Source organism: Etheostoma spectabile, unplaced genomic scaffold, assembly GCF_008692095.1.
Source record: "Etheostoma spectabile isolate EspeVRDwgs_2016 unplaced genomic scaffold, UIUC_Espe_1.0 scaffold394, whole genome shotgun sequence".
Lineage (NCBI taxonomy): Eukaryota > Metazoa > Chordata > Actinopteri > Perciformes > Percidae > Etheostoma > Etheostoma spectabile.
The window spans coordinates 101,045-121,749 of NW_022605599.1; the positions used below are offsets into that span (position 1 = coordinate 101,045).

General features: G+C 45.4%; 1 protein-coding gene across 1 annotated transcript in view; it reads right to left on the reverse strand.

Moving 5' to 3' along the window:
- The window catches only part of dennd4c (DENN/MADD domain containing 4C), a 21,931-nt gene that overhangs the window by 796 nt on the left and 430 nt on the right, over positions 1-20,705 (reverse strand). Inside the window, 30 exon segments of the mRNA XM_032511590.1 lie at positions 372-528; positions 984-1,101; positions 1,213-1,353; positions 1,592-1,696; positions 1,960-2,158; positions 2,334-2,492; positions 2,629-2,804; positions 2,900-2,997; positions 3,079-3,274; positions 3,759-4,846; positions 5,057-5,188; positions 5,311-5,430; positions 5,599-5,736; positions 5,851-5,998; positions 6,138-6,266; positions 6,482-6,688; positions 7,042-7,174; positions 7,557-7,687; positions 8,017-8,055; positions 8,268-8,413; positions 8,929-9,153; positions 10,011-10,111; positions 10,274-10,449; positions 11,361-11,505; positions 12,799-12,857; positions 12,968-13,034; positions 13,176-13,417; positions 13,585-13,754; positions 14,943-15,012; positions 15,104-15,356. Of these exon segments, the coding sequence (XP_032367481.1) occupies positions 372-528; positions 984-1,101; positions 1,213-1,353; positions 1,592-1,696; positions 1,960-2,158; positions 2,334-2,492; positions 2,629-2,804; positions 2,900-2,997; positions 3,079-3,274; positions 3,759-4,846; positions 5,057-5,188; positions 5,311-5,430; positions 5,599-5,736; positions 5,851-5,998; positions 6,138-6,266; positions 6,482-6,688; positions 7,042-7,174; positions 7,557-7,687; positions 8,017-8,055; positions 8,268-8,413; positions 8,929-9,153; positions 10,011-10,111; positions 10,274-10,449; positions 11,361-11,505; positions 12,799-12,857; positions 12,968-13,034; positions 13,176-13,417; positions 13,585-13,754; positions 14,943-15,012; positions 15,104-15,356 (5,268 nt within the window).

Below are 20,705 nucleotides of genomic sequence, written 5' to 3' on the forward strand. Positions count from 1 at the left end.
ACATTCCTCTTATGTTGAAGTTGTTCATACATACAGCTGCAACACATGGATATGAAAATTATCTGAAATAAGGATATATATAGAAAAAAAGAAATCTCCTTCATTGGTTTTAACAATAACTGATTAAAGGGGCTAGGGAGAGAGGGGGGGTGCAGCTGACTCGTTATGAATGGGTCCAGCACGGGTCGAATGGCGGGTCAGCGGCGTGTTTGAAATGTTAGTTTCATCACTGCGCTGCATTTTTATGAACTATGAGATTCTGGCCATGGGTCACATCTCTCATAAATTAAAATTAGTGTGCAGCCCTAGAAAAAGTGCCTTAAGAAGAGTTTATTGGGACACATCTCTGAGAGGGAGGACAGAAGTCTGACCTCTGGCGTTTGACGCCCTCGGGGCGCCGTTTGATCTCTCGGATCAACAGGTTGATCGGCCCGTACACGTCGTTGGTCTGGATGTTGTGAACAATCGTGTTGAGGAGGGTGCGGATCTCCTGGTGGTCCGTCGGAGCCAACGTCCCCTTCTTCTCCACTAGACAACACCACACACACACACACACATCACACCACACACACACACACACACACACACACACACACACACACACACACACACAGTTATTCAGTCCTTTTTAGTAACAAGTCTGGCCAACAGTGACATTGTGTCCAAAAAGGTAGAATAACTATTTTCATTATGTCATTTTCTTGACACAATTTCAGCTAATGTTAAAATCCTTTACAGTATGCTATGCTCTTCCTGAAACATTCATATTTAGCTCAATTTACAGTATGTCTGCACACCTTTATGGCATTAAAATAGTTGTCTTGGTCCCCCCCCTAGTGGAAGAGAAGGTTTCTACAAATAAAAACTCAAGTCATCTGAAATTCACCTTCACAAATTCTTCACATAGTGGCAGTAAAAAGGATAACTTTTTTTTACGGTGGGGCCGCTACAATAATGGCTAATACAAGAGGGTGGACACTCACACAAGGTCCTCCAGAGCAGGTAGAGGGGCTCTCCGTGCTCCTGGTGCAGGTTGATGTTGTCCCACAGGAGCTGGATGTACACCTGCTTGTTGTCCTGGGACAGCGATGTCAGCGGCAGCTGCAAACAGACAGACACAGACATCCAAGTTCTATTATGAGTTCCCTGACAAAGAGTGAATGACAAAAGAGGCAGAAAGATTAGAGACAGATGACACGTTAAGTCTTTGACCTGTACTCCTTTGTTGCAGTGTTCGGAGGTGAGGATGAGACCAGGTAGGTGAGTGTGCAGGTCCAGGCGACGGAAATACCAAACCAGGTTCCAGAAGATGATGGGGTGCTGGCTGAGGAACTTGTGGGTGTAGATCACCTGGTTGGACATGACAGAGTAGTTGCTAGAAAGAAGACTGTGAGACTGTGTGTGTGTGTGTGTGTGTGTGTGTTTAGTGTGTCTGCTCATGCTCATGACTCTGGAGGAAACAGAAGCTCTTGCCATAGCTGGGCCAAAGTGTCCCTGGGAATGCCAGGCTTGGATACAGTGGTACGTGTGGGTGGGGTGTGTGTGTGTGTGTGTGTGTGTGTGTGGTGTGTGTGTGTGTGTGTGTGTACTGATCTCCCTCGTTTTCCAACAGGGTTCCGCTCCCTTGCGGAGCACCAAGGGGCTGAGTACGGTACGGACACAGGTTTGGGGTTTGGCCGTTTAGTCCCATGCCATCCTTCAAACACACACACACACCCACACACACACACACACACACACACACACACACACACACACACAACACACACACACACACACACACACACACACACACACACACACACACACACACAACACACACACACACACACACACACACACACACACACACACACACACACACACACACACACATCATTTTCACTCACTGCAGCTATAGCAGCATCAGCAATACTTAAACACAACAGGGTTCGTGTTGTGACAGACAGGAGCACTGACCGACACCTCCTGCAGGCTGGAGGGCAGGCTGGTGGTGGAGACACCATGTCCAGGTCTCTGGGTGTAGTCCAGGCTCTGCAGCGGGCCGCCAACGCTGTTGCTGCGCGTCAGTGACGTCCCACTGCTTCTCTGCTGCTTCCCCGCTGCCTCGTGCTCCAGGAGACCAAGGGGGTCCGACATCGCCGGCTCTGGAATCAGACTACAAACACAACAGAGGGATCAGGAAGAAACTGGGCTAGTATTCCCTTGCGTAGCTCAACTTAGCTTCATAGGTTGATATGTTCGCAACATCGTGATCCAAGCCATGGGTTTTCACATCTAGTGTCAAACAGGGGGCATTTGATGTGCTTCCCATGAAGCCCCTTGGTGCATACCTCTTATGTGTTCCAAGCAGATTATCTGAAGTCTCCCTTGGTTCCTCTTCAGGGAAAGAGATCAGGTCGGGGGTCTTAATATCAGCCGAGCGGCTGGCTGTGGGCTGGGTACTGGTGCTGTGGATACTGTCTCCTGAGGCACTGGGATTCATGTAGAACCTGAGAGGGAAAATCACACACATGCAATAGTCACTTTGCATTTGTAAGGAACTACTTTTTTCAGCTTGCACAAGAACAAGTTTGTATGTTCCTCTCTCAGTTTTATAATTCTCCCCACAACGTTCCAGATTCTTACCCGGTCGCTGTGCGTAAGTCATGAAACTCGACGTGCAACAAGGGAAGGAAGGCTGTGCGACAGAAAGGACAGTTGGTGTTCAGGTTGGAGTCATCAGCCGTCCAGCCTGCCATGATCTCCTCATCGTACACCAGGGCTTCACAGGAGCGGCACTGGGAGCAGCTGGACATCAGCACCTGTCAGCAGGGAAACACGCCACACCACTTAGGGGTTGCTCCAGTGTTCCTGTTGCCAGGGTTAGGGTTGTTTGTGTATGTACAGTATGGCTGACCTCCAGTGCACAGTTCTGGTAAATGCTGGAGGAGGAAGCGTGATGCGAGGAGCCTTGCTCAGAGTCTGGACCCCTGCCTGCTCGTCCTGGGGTCGGATCTGCAGATTAAAAAAAAAAAAAACTCAATTCATAAGAGAACTAACGTCAAAACAGACAGACAAAACAGAATGAGTGCTTACAGGTCTGGTGGGTCCCTCGGCCTGCGTCACTGCTGCCACTGCTGCTGCCCCCCAGGCTGGTGCAGCTCTGGTTCAGGCCGTTGGCCACCAGCCCCGGGATGACCCCTCTCTCTGGGCTGTCATCCATGTCATGTGCAGCCAGCATGTGCTCATCCAGATGGGACGGGAAGCCGCCACCGCCCTGAGCTTGTTCTTCCTGCAGAGTAAAGGTAGACGGTTGCTCTGAATCATCAGCTCTTCGTCAGATTCTGACCAGAAATGATAATATTAATAATGCCTTTATTTATGTAGCACTTTTCAAAAAACATAGCAGACCAACAATGTTGGAAAACAATTTAAAACATATTCAAAGTTTGATATTATTATAAATGAAGCAACACAAGAATAAAAGTACAATAGAACAATGTAAACATGCCATTACATATAAAATAGGTTTGAACAGATGAAAGTATCTTCAGGCCTCAGAGATAAAGATGCGTTTTTCAAAAGGGATTTAAAATAGGATAAGGAGCTCGCCAGTCTGATGTTCTCAGGGAGAGGGGGGGGGGGCCTTAACATTAACACGGTTACCCTTGGTCCTCAGCCTAGACTGCGGAAGAGCTAGCAGAGCCGTGGCTGAGGACCTAAAAGTAAAAACTACTTCCAGTTTAAACCACTAGGTTTCCTTGAATAACACTAACCTCGTCATCTGAGTAGGAGTAGGCTGAAGCAACGGCTCCCCACACTTTGCTGGCTACATTTGCCGCCTGTTTCATGCTTGACTTAAACACATCGATCTTAGGTCCCGACAGGAGGGTGTCCATCTTGATGCCTGAAATGGAGTTGATGACCGAGCCCAACGACCCTCCCTGGGAGGACTTGACCAGCGCGGTCAGTGAGGACGATCTGATACCCGGGGTACCCACGGCGCTGCCGGGGGTCTTTGTCTTTACTGCAAAAGTCTTGGAGCGGGTAACAGTGGCGGGGCTGCGTTTGGGTGTATCGCCCGGGGAGCCAGTTGGAGTTTTTACAGGCGGCACGGGGAGGCTAGACCTGCGTTCCAGAGACTGTTTAGGCTGTGGGGAGTCAGTGGAGTCTCCCTGGGCCTGCTGGAGCTCCATGCTGGAGGACTTCACACCCAGGGGGCTTCTCAGGCTCATGTACATTTCGATCTCCTCGGCCAGGTTGCGGGACACCACAGCAGGCACGGAGCGCGGAGGCTCCTGGCTGGTAACAGAGGCCGACTCTTCGCTCTCAGTCACCAGGAGGGAAAGTGGGTCAGCACCCACCTGCACGTCCGCCCTCTCCAGGGTCGGCCCTCGCAGCCCAGAGTCCTCCTCGTTTGTTTCAGTGTGCTTCCTTTTTCGTTTCTCCATTTTTAACTCAGTCCTTTCTACCTTTTTGTCGTCTCCCTTCTCTTCTTCAGGTGCTCCTGGCTCATCTTCCTCTGGCAGCTTCACCAGTGTCAAGCCCTGATCATCTTCAGGCTCTTCCTGCAGGTCTTTAAAAATGGCTTTGGGCCCACTATTAGGGGGTGGACTTTGGCCTGCACCGAGCGCTGCAGCCAGGATACGGGCGTCGGCACCCATCTGACTGGCCATGTGGTCCACGTCTTTCTCTAGGAGCATCCCAGCGCGAGTTTCAACGCTGAAGCTACAGCTGCGTTCAGCGAAGGATTTCTGCCGCTGCTGTTGAGGCGGGTTAGCTCCATCTGACGGCAGCGAGGCATCATCATCAGGGAGAGACACATCATCAGCCGCGCTGTGTCGCCTGAACAGCTTCCCTGTACCTGCAAAATGTGTACAGTTATGAGAGTCATCCTTTCAATTTAGAGTTGCAATAACCAAACTTAATTTATATTTAAAACAAAAGAATCTATCCATCGTGAAAAGTCATAAAAGTGGCAAAATCGCCATCGAAAATTTCTGACTGCACTTTAAAACCCATTCAAAAAGGATTTTTTTATAATTAAACTTAAAGGCCTTATCTTTCTCCTCACCCGTTTCCCTGCCACCATCAAAGCTCCCTGTGGACAGCTTCACAATACTGGGGACCGGGGAGGGTCCATCAACAGGACTGGGGGGCTCTGCTAGTGCTACAGCACTGTCCATCGAGCCAGCAATGTCGCCTCCTTTTTAGAAAAGAACACAGTCAACTGACCAATATCAACGTGGAGCGAGGAAACGGGGTATTTGTGGCACGCAAAACCTTCAAATCCAGAACTAGAAGTGGAATGGAAGTAGCTTTTCTTACCATTATGCTGTGCTTTGGAACCGTTTCTCTCCTCCACGGAAAGGACAGCTGTACGTGACGGCTCTGCCAGCACCTGGTGCAGCTCATCCTTGGAGCCGTAGCCTTGATCAGACTGCCTTCCTGTGCATCACCAAATCACACAAACCGCGGTGTAACTGCTGTAAAACTATGGCCGCTGGTGTCACAGCGACTCCAGATCTCAGCAATGGTCAGAGTTTCAAACACATATCAGCAAATGTCATTTCTGACCCTCAGGGTGGAAAGCTTTATACGTAAGAGGACGAGTACCTGTGCTACAGCTGTTGTCTGTTGTGTCTTTCGCGCCGTGGCTGTGTGCAAACAGGTTGCGTTCCCCGCCGTTGACCTCACTTGAGCTGTCGGCACTTCCATGACTCAAGCGGTCGGCGTCGGTGACTGCTGACCCACCTATTGTTGCAGACAGAAGGACACGGAAAGACAAAAAGTGGGTGAGAAACAAGGACACAGTGTTAAAGTGTCTCCCCTTTTCAAGCCCTATCATACTGTGCAGTCCACTCCCACCTGTGGTACTAAGTGCGGGGCCCTTCTTGGAAGAGGTTTGGTCTGGAGTGTGCTTGAACTGGGTCACTCCACGAAGCACATTACGAAGCTTGGTCCACATGAAGAGGCCACTGCGGTTCCTGCTGGGCCACGGGCTCTCTAAGACGGCCTGCAGAGGGGACAGACTGAAGGATGAGGATATGCGTAGGGGGACACTAAGTCTTCAAATTGCTGCTGTAGTCAGTTGCATTCAGTCCTTTGTGCTACAGTAGAGACATGTTCAAGCAACGAGGAAGGCTGTATGTGACCTTGTTGTAGTATCCGTATGTGATGGCGTTCGGATGTACTCCGGCTTTCTTCATCTCAACCAGGACTCGCACAGCCATGACAGGAAGACCCCACAAACCACAGAGCTGCATCACCACTCTGTAACACACCTGGAAGACAGGGAGATCAATTCTTGGATTGGAAAAGGTATTTATAATAATAAAAGTAGCATAACACAATGAGACAAACAAGTCTATACATGAAGAAATATGTAAAAAAAACTTTAGTAGAATCTAGAGCCCAACCGATAAAGGATTTTTAAGGCCGATATATTGGTCGGGCCCTAGCACAATCATATAAATACAGTAGTATAATCTCACTGTACCTCATCCAGCACCTCCACCTCAGTGGTCCTCATCTTCAGGAGGACGTTGTACGCCTGCTGCATGGCACGGCTTTTGGACTTGGAGAGTCGCACGGCCGCTGGTAGGCAGATGAACCACAGGCTGTAGCAGTGACTGAACAGACACCGGGCCCACTCCGGAGGACTGGAGTAGAAGCGCTTAGCCATCTTGTATGCTAGCTTGATCTCCTGTTGGATCAGGGAGACATTTAAAGGTTATTTACAGCCTAGAAATGAAGGGGGGGAGAGAGAGGGGGGGGGGGGGGGGGGGGGGGGGGGGGGGGGGGGGGGGACGGCATGCAGCAAAGGGCCACGAGTCGGAACTAAGCCACGGCCACCGCTGGAGGAGCAGGCCTCCGCAGCAGGTGAGCTACCCGGGCGCCCAGGATCAGGCAGACATTTAAAGCATGAATGGATTAAGAGGTTGATGAGGACGGAGGATAAAGCGTCTGATTTTGACACAGGTTAGGGTTACAGCAGCATCCAGTCCTTTTAGGCATGTGTTCCAGTAACAGGGTGTTGCTGCGTTACTCTGTACACACCTGCTTCGTCCTCTTAGCCAGTAGTGCGGGGCTGCTGGACACGCTGGCCCCGGCTGTTCTGCTGCCGAGTGCTGGGAGTAACTCCCGAGGACCGTCAAACAGCTCCATCTGCAGCCTGGGGAAACCTTTATAGCTGCACGATGAAAAATAGTATTTTTGCAAGGTAAATGTAAATGGGCTGCATTTATATAGCGACTACTCAAAGCGCTTTTACATAGTACAGGAACCATTCACACACATTCACACACACTCATACACTGGAGCCGAGGCTGCCATACGAAGTGCCACCTGCTCATCAGATAAACACTCACACACGGGGTTCAGTGTCTGGCCCAAGGACACTTCGACATGGGGCTGCAGGGCCAGGGATTGAACCACCAACCTTCCAATTGACAGGGGACCGCTCTACACAGCCACAGCCGCCCCTAGGTCACATTCTCTGGACTTTTTCGGTTTTGTCATCAATCTTTTTCTAGTCTAATGAAGTTTTAACACATTGCAGTTAAAAGACGTACACGTATCTGGGGGCAGGTTCGGTTCCATCGCCAACTGGAGGTTCAGCAGGCATGACAAAAACAGTGTGTTCGCTCTTCTGGGACTCGTCCAGTTCCAACAGCCTCGTGTCCTCAGAGGACTCCCCTTCCACCTGCAGTGAGGATAGCATCCAGAGCCTTAGCGTTACTAACAATTAGGATTTGAGTTTTACTCGGTAGGTAATTTATTGTCTGACAGCAGAAAGTAAACAACAAGAAGCATTTTGCAATATGTCATGCACTTTCCAGTTAGACAGTAAAATATGCTAATTTGATTGTTGCTGACTCAAGGATAAAAGAAATAAAGGCATTGTCCATTCCCCTTGGTGACAACATTTATCAAAAGGGACAAATGGGTCAATTTAAATGCCTTTTAATGTTAGTCCCGAACATGAAAAACAAGGCCTGAGGAAATGTGATTACAGTGTAAGCCTAGTATTACCTTGGTGCCCTTGTCGGTGATTTTATCAGAGGGAAAAAGCTGCAAGAAGAGGAAAGAAAGCAAAGGGACCTGAATGAATCAGAGGAAATTTTGGCTTCCTTACTCACGCAGCGGACAAATGTTATTTTGCCAATAAAACATGAAACAAAAAGGCCTTTACATGGAAAGGAACATCCGACGGAAAGGAAACACAAAACACCATAAAACCAGCGTACATATCAAAGCCCGCCTGACGCTGGTTTGGTAATCACCTTCTCGACACAGTCGTCAAAAAACGCCAGGCCAGTGTCCTTGTCGCTGACAAAGGTGCACTCCTCAATGAAGCGGATGAAGATCTGGGTCTTGGTGAGCTGGGAGTAGAACTTCTGGTGGGCTCGGTCTCGGCTTTTGAGAAACCCTGCAGGAAGGGCAGATTGGCACCGCTTCTTTAGTTTAACTCAAATCCAATCGCACAATTGAGAAATAAATCAGATTTTAATGTCTTTTTGTGCCTCTTCCAAAAACTAATGTGTAACTTTTAAGACAAGAGTGGTAAAATATGCTGCGTTACAAGCCCTTTCAATCCCTCTCTGCATCTAAAATTGGTCTCCAACAGGGACGCTAAATGGAAATGAGGCCCATTTCCCAACAACAAGACTTTTCACAGCCAAGGGGAAGGGCGATTGATGCGTGATAGCACTTTGGTTGAGTGATAGTTGAGCTGCTCCTTGAAATAGAAATGCCAATACCATTAGGTGAAGCTGTCTAAATAAAGGCTGGATGTGATGCATAGGTTCCAAAAGCCAGGAAGCTATCAACACATCCAGGTTCTGCTGTGCATAACGAAGCCATTATCTGCAGGTCATTATGGATTTACACACCATCCACATGATGTTCATTGCCATAAGACAACTTAATCCCCCCCCCCCTTACCTTGCAGGTCGTAGAGGGAGTCCGCCGCCGTGGCCTTTTCCGAGGGCGCCTGGGTGATGGGTTTGAGGTAGGAGCGGTAGCCCTTCAGGATGGAGGCCATGAACCGAAGGAAGGCCTCCTGGATCTCCATCTCCAGGGCGGTCTTCTTCTTGTGCCACGTGAAGTCGGCCTCGATGGGGGTCATGTCCACTGCCGAGTTCTCCTGTGTGGGTTGACGTACTGAAACTAAAAACACAACAAACTACAAGGTTAATTTGAACAGTTGAAATAAATATTAAATATTTATCTTTGACTTGCTTATTTTATTGTTTTCAACTCCTCCATGTCCCAATTGTTTTGGTCATGGCACACATTCAGTTATTTATCTATTCCCACACTCATAAAGATGAAGATAACGTTACGGAAAAAGAAGCAAGATGTGTGTGAATTTCCAAGTAATTTGTTTAGCATAAACTTGCTAAAATGCTATAAAAAAAAAAAAGAAAAGCTTAACTTCTTACTTTACTTACTAACTTACTTTACTTGATAATGATCTCATGTTTTATTCCTTTACGTTGTAATTGTAATTTACATTTATACTAGAAAAGGTCATGATTATTATTATTTCTTTTTAAACTCGTTTTAATTATTTGACTAACATATAACGACATGGGGTGGGGTGTGTGTGTGTGTGTGTGTGTGTGTGTGTGTGTGTGTGTGTGTGTGTGTGTGTGGGGTGAGTATCTGCTCTGCGCAAGAGGCGCTCGGTGGCCGCTATGTTGAATGTAAACAAGAAGCTGCTTGGTCGCTTCCCTATTGTTATTGTGTTAAACCCGCCAATAGCGCGCCAGCTAGTTAAGCCAGTTTGTGATTGGCTCCCGCAAAATTGTGAACTGAAGCAGGAGAATTAAAAGGTGCAGGTTACCAGACCGAGCTGCAGGGCTAATCAAATCGGCGTCGCAGTGGGCGGGGCTTAGCCAGTCTAGGTGGTTGTTGTATTTAACTAAATGGTTCTTGAGATTTCATCCATTCCCTGTAAATTCATCTTCATCTTTTGAGAAACAGGTGTGGTTTAGCTACATGAGGCGAGATGCTGTGTGTACCCATGGCCAGCTGGTGGTGCAAGTTGCTCAGGGAGTTCACCAGACTCTTGCAGGGCTTCTTCGGGAGGTTCTTCCAGTTGCTGTGTCTCTTTTCGTCCGAACTGCAACACACAATACCACAAAGGCAATCAGCTGGAAGTAACAGGAGAGCTGCACAAGAATAATCTGCTTTGTGCTCCTGCATGTCGCTGCAATATTGGGGACAGTTAAAAACACAGGACAAAGCAGGCAGCGACGGGGTTTAGTATCAAAGCACAGCTTACAGGTAGATAGTGTTGGTGTCCAGATCCACGCAGACAACATCTGGCGGGGGGTCGTAAAGGTCAAAGTAGCGGGAGTCCACGCCCACTATGAATGGACATGGGGCGTTGAGGACGCCTGCTAGAGACAGCGGGCACAGGGGGATGTAGGGACACTGCCACTGGAAGGGGAAGATCATCTAAGGAGAGACAAGAGAGGCACGATTACTACAACCAGGCTGACGATGAGGAGGAGCTTTACATCACACCCTCTGAAGGTAGAAACACATTATACTAACACCTTCCAGTATGTTCTTAAGAAGCTCCACTTGAGTGAAAACAACCTGTTACTTCCAGGGAATGTGTAAACCAAACTTCAAATTAAATGAGGGCAATTGGGACACATTTTTAGGGTATAATATTTGATTCTTTAACATCATAACTGATTTATTGTGTACCAAGCTCAGTGAAAAATGGTCAAAAAGTCTAATACCTGGAGGCCAACTATGATGTGATTATTGAGTTGGAGCATTGACTTTGAGATATACAACGGTGGAGTGATGATATAACTATAAATGGTAGAGAGAACAGCTTCATGGCATTTAAATCTCATCATAAGTCTTCAATTCAGTTTGAGGACTGTCAATTTATTCTTTAAGTAATAGTGAATTTTGGAATAAATAACCATAAGATCTCTGTACCATCTGTTATGTGTTCGTGTTGCGAGTGGCAGATGACTATGATGATCACTATGACTTGTGTAACTGTGTGCAAAGTAAAAGGTTCCCTGGGGAACTGTGATGGTTGATGAAATTTCTGAAGAAATGTTAAAAAGAAAACAACCTTGATGACATAATGCATGGAAAACTGATCATGTTACTGAACGGTTGAACATCTAAAACAGGTTTTTCCAAAAGCTGTTCCTCTTTTCACTGCTTGTTTTACTGTTACACCCCATTTTACAACACTGTATATTCATTACAGTCGTCCAATATGAGTAAAGTCAATTGAATAGTCGTAATAATGTTTATTAGATTGTTTTAACGGCTCTTTTAATCAATTCAATCTTAAGCCAGATGTTGCCAGTAATGCTACAGGAGGCGTTACTCACAGCCACCACGGCCTCGGCCACTCCGGTGAGCACAGCGGGCCGGAGGGAGTGCAGCAGGATCTTGCTCTCCAGCAGGACGAAGTGCAGCAGCGTGGCGCAGTTCTCCGAGCCCAGGTTCAGCAGCAGAGTGCCGTAGTCGGCCCCGCTGGCAGGGAGGGAGAGACACAGGAGACGAGCGAGTGGATGAGTTCGGGAAGAAAACGGAAAGCGAAGGGAGAGGAGGTATAAAGGATGGAGAGAGTGTGAAAAGGAGAGCTGATGAGGTGAAAGGGTTTACAGCCGGGTTTGTAACACGAGATGGGTTAGGGTGAAAACAAAGGTCATTCTAAACTTCTCAAACACTGGTAGACAATAAAGAGCCCAAAGTAAAACATTAGGTTGAGTGCAATTTTAAACTTTTTTTGTAACAATTTTAATATTTCGTATTTTATATCACACAGAGATCTCAGAACTATGCCAATAACACCTAAAGACACGATCACCTTATGACTGGATACCATCCAACAACGCTGCGTGCCATGCTGGCTTTGTTAAGCTCACGATGGAAACCACGTTGAGTCATTTCTAACGACCTACAGGAGTTTCTAATGATGTTAAGACACTAGAGCCATCAGGTCTCGTTTGCTCAGTGTTGCCAAGAGACTGGATCTATTTGCTGATGTGGTTTTCCTGTGTTTACATATTCTGCCGTTTTACCGTTTTTATTCTTTGAAATTGTGACTCAAAAATGGATTTCTGTGTTCACGTATTGTTTTGGAGATTTTCAAAACAATCCCAGAGGCAGCAACAGCAGCGAGTCTCATTAAAGTCGAATGCTAATTTGCGTTGGCTTAACAAAGGCCCGACAAGCTCCATTTTTGTGGGTTTTTGACACACACAGAGGCACAAAGAAGCCAGAGAGTCACGGTTTGAATTGCACACATTAAATGCAAACATGGCAAAATGATGTCAGATATTATGATGTACGAGATTGTTTTCAGTGTGGGGATTTGACTTGGAAAAAAAAACTAACATGAATGATGTGTTATGCTTTTTTCTAGAACAATAAACTGGTCTATTTCTTTCAGCCTGATCAGCTTCTTTTAGTCAAAGCACAGAATTTGAACTAAACAGGCATTTTGGGGGCATTTTAAGGCCTTCATTTTCACAGGACAGATGAAAAGAGAGCGATGGGGAATGACATGCAGCAAAGGGGCGCAGGTCAGAGTTGAACCCGGGGCCACTACATCGAGGACTAAACCTCCATACACGTGCGGCTGCTCTACCAACTGAGCTGACCCGGCTACTTTCATACATTCAGTTTTAAATGGGAACAAAACTTGTAAAAGTAAAATGAAGTGTAAAGGACCGACCCATGTTTGAAAAAGGAATTTTAACACAGTAACTGTACATATTATTTTGTTAATATTTATGTTGAGCATCGCAAAGCCAGTTGTACCTGAGGGGTAAGGGTGTACACACGGGCTGGGAGAGCATCAAGGTGTCATGCGCCGAGAGCTGAAAGGAAACATTTTAGAAGGTGAATATAACAACAAAACAGTAAACTTAAAGTATATTTTTGATTGCATTATTACAAATGTTAAAAAGGGAGAAAAAAAACATGTCACCTGGACCAATATTCTTGGTCTTTGAGGAGAAGGAAATGACACATTGTGCATGAAGTGTGAGATGTGCCTGTTGAGAGAAATACACAAAATGTGGCCATATGTCGAAGTACTTTCAAACATATGCAGCAACTACATTCCACCTATGAAAACTCTGTGAGATGTGCACAGTGCTTAGCATCATTGGCCCCAGTTGCATGCAGGTTCTTACTTTTCAATAGGCAGCGGGTGTGGGCCGGAGACGGACAGCTTGTAGAGGAACATCAGGAACTTGCGGAAGGCCTCAAAGAACGGCCAGCGGGAGAGCAGGCAGATGCATTTGTTGGTGTTTACGGGACGGTTGGGGATCACCTTCTTCTCCACCGTGGTGAGCAGGCCCAGCTGGATCTTCTGCTTCTCGCTCAGCTGGTCCACTGGATGCGGCTCGTAGAACTGGATGGCCGCTCCATACACCTGGAACACAATGGACCAATTCTTTTGGTGCAGTTTTGGCTTCCCAGGCAGTTTAACTCAGGTAAACTCAGGTAACAGTCTTTCTCTGTTCAAAGTTTTTCCAAACTGTAGCCCTCGTTTTTGTTTTTCTAATCAATGCCAGCTTCCTTTTGGTTGCTGCAGCTCACCTTTTCCCCGGAAGAGATGGTTAAGACAAACGTGGAGAAGACGGGCAGAGGATCCGGTGTGTTTGGTGCCCAACACTCGATCTTAGCACCCATGGGTAAGCAAAACAGGGGGACAGATTCTGACAGAGGAAAAGACTCATAGTCCTCTTTTGGGTAACGAAAGATAAGACCTGGAAAACAAAGAAAAAACAAACAAATAATAGTTATGTACAACAAAATACATCAAAAAGTTTGACAAGTAAATTTAACAACTCAAACTTCCAGACAGGTTAAATGTATTTCTCTGCAGCTCTAAGAAAAGGGAGATCAGTGTTTTTTTTGTTGTTGTTTTTTTTTTTAAATTGTGATGAAAAGTGGTATCTTCTGGTTGCTTTTTTTAGTAAAAACTGTTCTGCTTCACGGTGTAACTTGTTTGATTTCATTCTCACAAGACACCTCCAGTCTCATGGGACCGTGTCCATACACAAACACGCCTGCAGGCACAATAATAATGGGCGTGGCAGGAAGTGCTGTTGTCTGAGATGAATAAACAGCCCCCGCACAGGAAAAAGGCCGGCCAAAAAGATAAAGCTAGCATGTGTGTGTCGTGGGTGTGTGTGTGGAGTACACACATTCATATGAACATTCACTACACGCGTGTTACACAACCTTTGCTCTAAAGGCCAAGGTGTTGTGGAAGCATGCAGTCGGTGGAAATGTAAGAAACCGTTAAGAAATGCCAGCTGTTAATAAGCAGAACCAATCTACTGCAAGATCAGAGACACACCGAGGGTGCTGCTCGCTTAGCACAAAGACACAAAAGCTGCACCATTCCAAATTTATCATATCAATACATCGCATCTTTTAACAGAGTGACTAGTTATTATTGCAAAACATTTTTAACACCAGAAGCCTGTTTTCGCCAGAAGAAAAATAGATGAAAATGTTAGAAGAAGAAAAAAAGAATACTCAACTCAAAATTATGAGGAAGTGGGTCAAAATTCAGAATGACTATATCATAACGCCTCGTAATGTTGACTCTTACACCTTCTAAATTTGTCTAACTTTACTTACCACTGACCATTTCATAATTTATACTTAATTTCTGTCTTCTTCTGTTGATCTTTACTTATTTTTTCCTCTTGGCTTCAGACCCAGTGTTTATTGTGAACCATACAGAGTTTTGCTTTAACTACTCGCTGTATGCTTTCTATACAATAGTGGCCTTAGAAACTTATTTTCACGCCACAACTTCATTCTTTTTGTTACAAATTTAAAATAGTATTCTATTGTGTAATGACCTATAAAATCCGAGTTACTGCAGACCTCTGATGACACTGAGTTTCCAACATGGGAAACCATCGGAGACATGTACTCACCAGCGTTGTAACTGAGGGAGTTGGATGCAGAGACCGATTTCTTGTAGCACAGGAACACGTTGGAGCCCCACTGAAAGGTTTCAAGCAAACGTTCATGTAAATGGGTTCTTTAATGACTTATGGTGCACGCGTGCTAGCTTAGGAACAGAAATCAGACTCACCATGCCACAGTTGAGGTTCTTGTCCACTTTGCAGAAGGTATGTGGGGGCGTCTCGCCTTTGCTCGTGACAATAACGCAGATGTCCGTCACGGCGAGGGAGTTCTGAGGCTGGACGGGCGGCGCTCGGCGTAAGGTGATGAAGATGCGCTGCGAGGTGGCGGAGCTGTTGTTGACGTTGGCGCAGCGGCCGTACGGCGTGGCCTGGATGATCTCACAGCCCTGGATCAGGCGCTCCTTACCCTCGTACAGCACCCTGATGAACATAAACAGGAAGTGAAAGCGTTAGCTTGGCCCTTAACAATGAAACGACACATATCCACATAACTCATCCATCAATAATGCTGAATACAGACACAGACACACACACACACACACACACACACGACCCATCCTCCAAAGCCTGCGTAGACCTTGAAGTGGCTCAGAGTGAATTTAGTTTGGCTGTCAGACAAGGCTTTCATTTCTCAAACCAGCCTGGCTGCCAACAGACACATAACTCACGATCTAATGACGCAACAGTTAACACTGCAGAACATAAGGACATTCAAGTTGGAATGCTCATCGGGAGGAGGAAAACGACATCAGAACAAAGAAAGACGACTGTAAAATTGAAATCTGTCATTTCTGTAAGTGCACAGGACAACAATGAACGTAACACATAGTGGACATTTTCTGATGGTGGGGTTTTGCCAAAAAATGAAGGTGTGTGATGAGGTACACTCTCAAGCAAAGGCTTCCAGAGAATCCTCCAACAACATTAATACTTGGGACACAGAGGCATTGATAAAAAACAGTTTTTACAACTCCTGAGGGAAATATCGCTCTCTTTAGCTGCTACATGCTTCTCTATACTAACTAGTAGTGAACAGTGGTGCTCAGGGACCAGCAGATCAGACTCTGGTTGTACCGGGCAGCTTCCAGGTAAAATGTGGAACTGTGTGAATGTGACAGGTTGTCGTTGCGAAATCAACTTACCTGGACAAATGAAGGTTGGATAAAAAAAATAAAAAACTTTGGCTTTATCAGAACGATTTTTGCGGAAAACAACAGTGGTGAGCGATGTGAGACTCAAATCAGTAAAGTTGCCGGCTGTGAACACAACAAAGAGCTGAAAGACGCTGACATGCTCCATAGAGCTGAGGGGAACCGCAGTCGGGTGACTGTTATCTCTAGGTTCATCACAATAAGAGACTCCTGTTAGTACACAATTTGATTAATGCAGCTTTTTGTAGTATCATGTTCACAGAAAAAGACAAATCTGAGTTCTCCCTCACACAAACGTGAAAGAAAACTTGTATTCTTTAGCTTTCTCAAAAACGATTTAATGTGCAAATCTGACAAACAAGTACGCACAATGCAGCCATATGAACATATAGATCCACATAAGGCCTGCGAAAGAACATTAATCACAATTTTCTTTGCTTAGAACTGATATCAAGATTTTCTGCCATGGTTTTTTTGACCATGACAAAACAAAACAAAACTAATTAGCAGTACCAGACATGGATTTATTTTGGTACCTATAGCTCATTGTTCATCACCACAGGGCTGGAAACAGAGAGAAGACAGAGCTCCTGTTTTCTACAGTCCAGGTTTAAAACTCTCAGAAGAAAGTCGGAGTGTCGGTGATGCAGTCGGCTCGTAAAATAAAATCAGAATCAAAGTCACCCAATTAAAAGGAAAGGGCCTTCTTGAGAGACAATGAGCAATATGCTGAAGTGAGTTTCCACGGTGAGATAAGTCTCTGTTTCTGCGGTTTTACATAGTGGATCAATGTGTGGTCATCATTGACCACACATTGATCCGATGAGAAGCCCGTCTTTAATGGCTGATGGGATTCAGACATATTTACCTGATGACTCATTCAGATCCCAGACAACAAGGCAAACTTTCTTATCAAGATTCTCATACGCAGCTTTGTACAAGCCAAGCCCTTGAATGACAACAATACATTACTGCCAACCTGTTTTGTGCATCAGCGGTCTGTGCTTCCTCATCACTCCTGCGGAGTATCACACAGCAAAAAGTTGCAGCCATGAAATCAATCGGCGTCCCACTGGGTTGGATTTCTGCATGACTGCCGGGCTTCTATGGCAGCATGCTCCAGGTCCTCCCTTTCCATCTGGACTATACCATGTGGGAGGCCAAAAGCTGTGATTGCTGCCCTCTTTAAACTAAGACAAACCCTAAAAAACATTTTCTAAATGTTGTGCAGGCTACAGGGCAGCCTGCATGGATATAATAGTCCTGAAACACAGTTATTCTGAAAAGAATGCAGGACAAACCTAAAGAGGCCAGGAGGACAGTTGCCAGCAAATTCTCATTTAGGCAACAAAAACCGAGTCCTAATGGGCACAGTGAGTCGTGACGCTGTGGAGCCCCGGGCTGGGAATGCTGGCTTCACTGACCGAAGGAAGAATGAATGATTTACAGGTTGCGCTCGTTTTCCTTTATTTTTCCAGTAGATGGAGACCAGCAGGTGGAACACAAATCAGCTGATGTGGCCGGTGTTGCAACATGGCCAAATATATTTACTGAGGTTGTGTGTTGTAGCTCAACCAAGCAGAACCATCAGGAAGTGGGCCATTGCTATATAGATATATACGGATTTAGTTCTTGAACCTAGGGCTGGCCGATATGGAGAAAATCAGCTATCACGACATGTTTGACCAAATACCTCAAAGTCGAGGTTGTGACGATATTGTAGGGGTGGAAATTGATGCTTTAACAAATATCCACATTTTATACAAATAATCATCAGTAATGTGGATGAGTACGTGAGTAAAAGGTCCTGTAAGTAATAGAACAGTCTGGTAAGTTCAGAAAATGGCATCCCTTTACTGTACTGTAGCCTTTAAAACCAGCAAAGGACCAAACTTTACGATATTACGTAGACCATATCTAGTCTCATATCACAATATTGATATAACATCAATATATTGTCCAGCTCGACTTCAACCCAAGAAATAATCAAACTATAAAGCAGCTTGACAATGACTAGCAATTCTTATTTATTTCCCCCATATGTCTGGCGGCATGCCAAGCAGGGTTGCGCAACCTCTAATAGAAAACAGCACTTGACATTTGATCTGTTTGTGACGGCTGCAGAGTTTCATCGGGGTTTCACGGTATTCTACAGTTTTAAAGCTACAGTTAGAAGAAGCTACATACGTAACACATGAAATGAACCAAGTTCATCACAGAGCAAGTGGAATACAGTCAAGGTGTCGCAGTTTTCTAGAGAGCAACGTCCAGCTTTATAGGGGGAGTCTTTCAGAGCGTGAGCAGTGTCGTCTCATGTAACTTTGTTAGTGGCGGACATAAAAAGGCCTCAGACAAAGACCGTTGATACTGACGCATCAAGACCTGGTGGTGACAAAGGCCGACCGTGGCGTCACCAGACGTCTCCTTGGTGACGCCGCCTGTGTCATGGCCAAAAACTTGCACTTGAACACACCGCAAAGACTACAGTCGACAGCCAAATAGCACAAACGCTCTGCGCCTGCGTGAGAGGGAATAACTCGCCATGCCGGGAGAAATGATGAGGGAAACATAACGTTGTTAACTTTTACTAATTTAGTGGCCAGCTGGCTTTCTAGGGGGCTCAGGTCTCAGTCTAGCACCAACCACGGAGCAGAGGGAGAGAGGAAGGGAGGTCTACAGCTTTGATATTAAGTTTTACAGTGTAGGACATTCTATTTTTTTTATTTTGTAGTGTATAGGTATGTAGATCTTTTAAAAGATGTGTTTGTGTTCAAATAAATACACCTACACAACGTATACCACGTTCAATGTTTTATGTTTCTGCAGAACAGGAACCAGCTAAAACAGGCCTGTTATAAACGTTACTAATAATGTAATGTTGCTTTTAACTTTCCTGTAATAGATATGAATGAATGAATGCACACGTAGTTATGCATCTCATTTTAAATGGGATGAAAATGAAAACTGAGAAGAAAGCCTGCCGTCACTCTAAGAGTCCCGGCATCCGGTTACCCTTGAGCTCCTTCAGGCCTCCCAAAATCTGGCGCGCCAGCGAGTTCTACGTCATTCCAACGTCACATTGGCGAGGTGGCGCGCCACGTTTGGATGCGTCGACTGCAAAACGGCCGTTAGGCTCCCTGGATTGGAAGAAGTGAAACATGGAGCAACCTCAGAAGAGAGCAGTGGACAGGAGCCAAGAGGTGTGGCTGAGAGAGAGAGAGAGCGCTCCATGACGCAACATGGGCGAGTGAATGGAGGAGTCAACAACACACCTACTTCCTTTCACCTCTGATTTGTCATGCCATACATGTTAAACTGAAAAGGACATGGAGGCATAAAGGAGGACAGAAAACATTAGAAATACCTTGCACTATAATACATCATAAAATGTATTACTACTGGGGATTAATAAAAGATTATCTTATCCAAAAAGATAGGAGGAGTGGTGTCTTTATAACAGCAGACATTTGGACCTGTGACAGTGATCCAGCATGAACCACAAATACCAGGATCCTGTTCCTAAAGCAGCTCAATGGAATTCAATTCAGCCCTCGTTCATTTCCACCTGAGCTTTTCCTGCCGCGGCACGTCAGAATAGTTTCTATGAAAGACACTAATGAAAAACAAATTGCATGTAGTTTGGCTTATTTGAAGCTTATGTACCTTTATGCGATTCTTGCTGTTCTTAGTTGGTTGAATGCGCTGATTAGAAGTCGAATAAATAAAAATGTAACGTTTGTCAAAATATTTTGCGTGTATATTTCTGTCGACATGCTGACTAGCGACTAGCGCTGCTGGAGGACACTTTGGGGATCTTTAATCATATCTGTAATTGCTGTATTTGTGTGCATTATTGTTTTTTTCTTCCTTCTTCCAACCTGTCTCCATCACAATACCACACCGAGCCTCCGCATGTAATGTGGCAGGAGAGCAGAGGACAGGATTAAGAGCTGACAGGCTAAATTAAAGCTAGATCCAGTGTTGGCCCACTGACCGACATCAACTACAACTTCTGCCGTCTGGATTATGACTATGATTATGACAACTAGAAGTTGGTTAATCAAGTTTTCGTTGCACTCCTATGAGGAGTTTCAGCGGACTCTAGCTTCAGTAACTGATTAGTGAAGCCACTTGTAACGAGTCTCTTCTCATGTGAACCTTCAGGTTACAAACACCCATTTAACACTCGTGTTGTCCTTGGGTCAAATTGACCCGTTTCTAAGTGTTTTATACCAGAAATATGGATTTCTTTCAACCGAATTGCCCAAAACTAACATGGATGATTCCATACAACATTACTTTCATTGAATTTTTGGGGCTTTTATGTAGTCTTTTAGCATTTTAATTATTTTGTTTAATGGTTTCAAAACAGTATCCGGACTAAACTTTGACGTCTACCCATCTGAGATCCACTCAACATCCTCTGATCTTAACCATTAGTCAAAATAATTCATAATTTCTGCCTTTTTAACTAAAAACGGATGAATAATTTGATCTAAATGAAGTTTGTTGACCATGAATTCCAAGAATAAGAATTAAAAAAAAACTATGATTAAACCAGCACAGTTTTTTTCTTTTTCTTTTTTAAACCAAGAGCTGGAAAAAGTGACAAATAAAT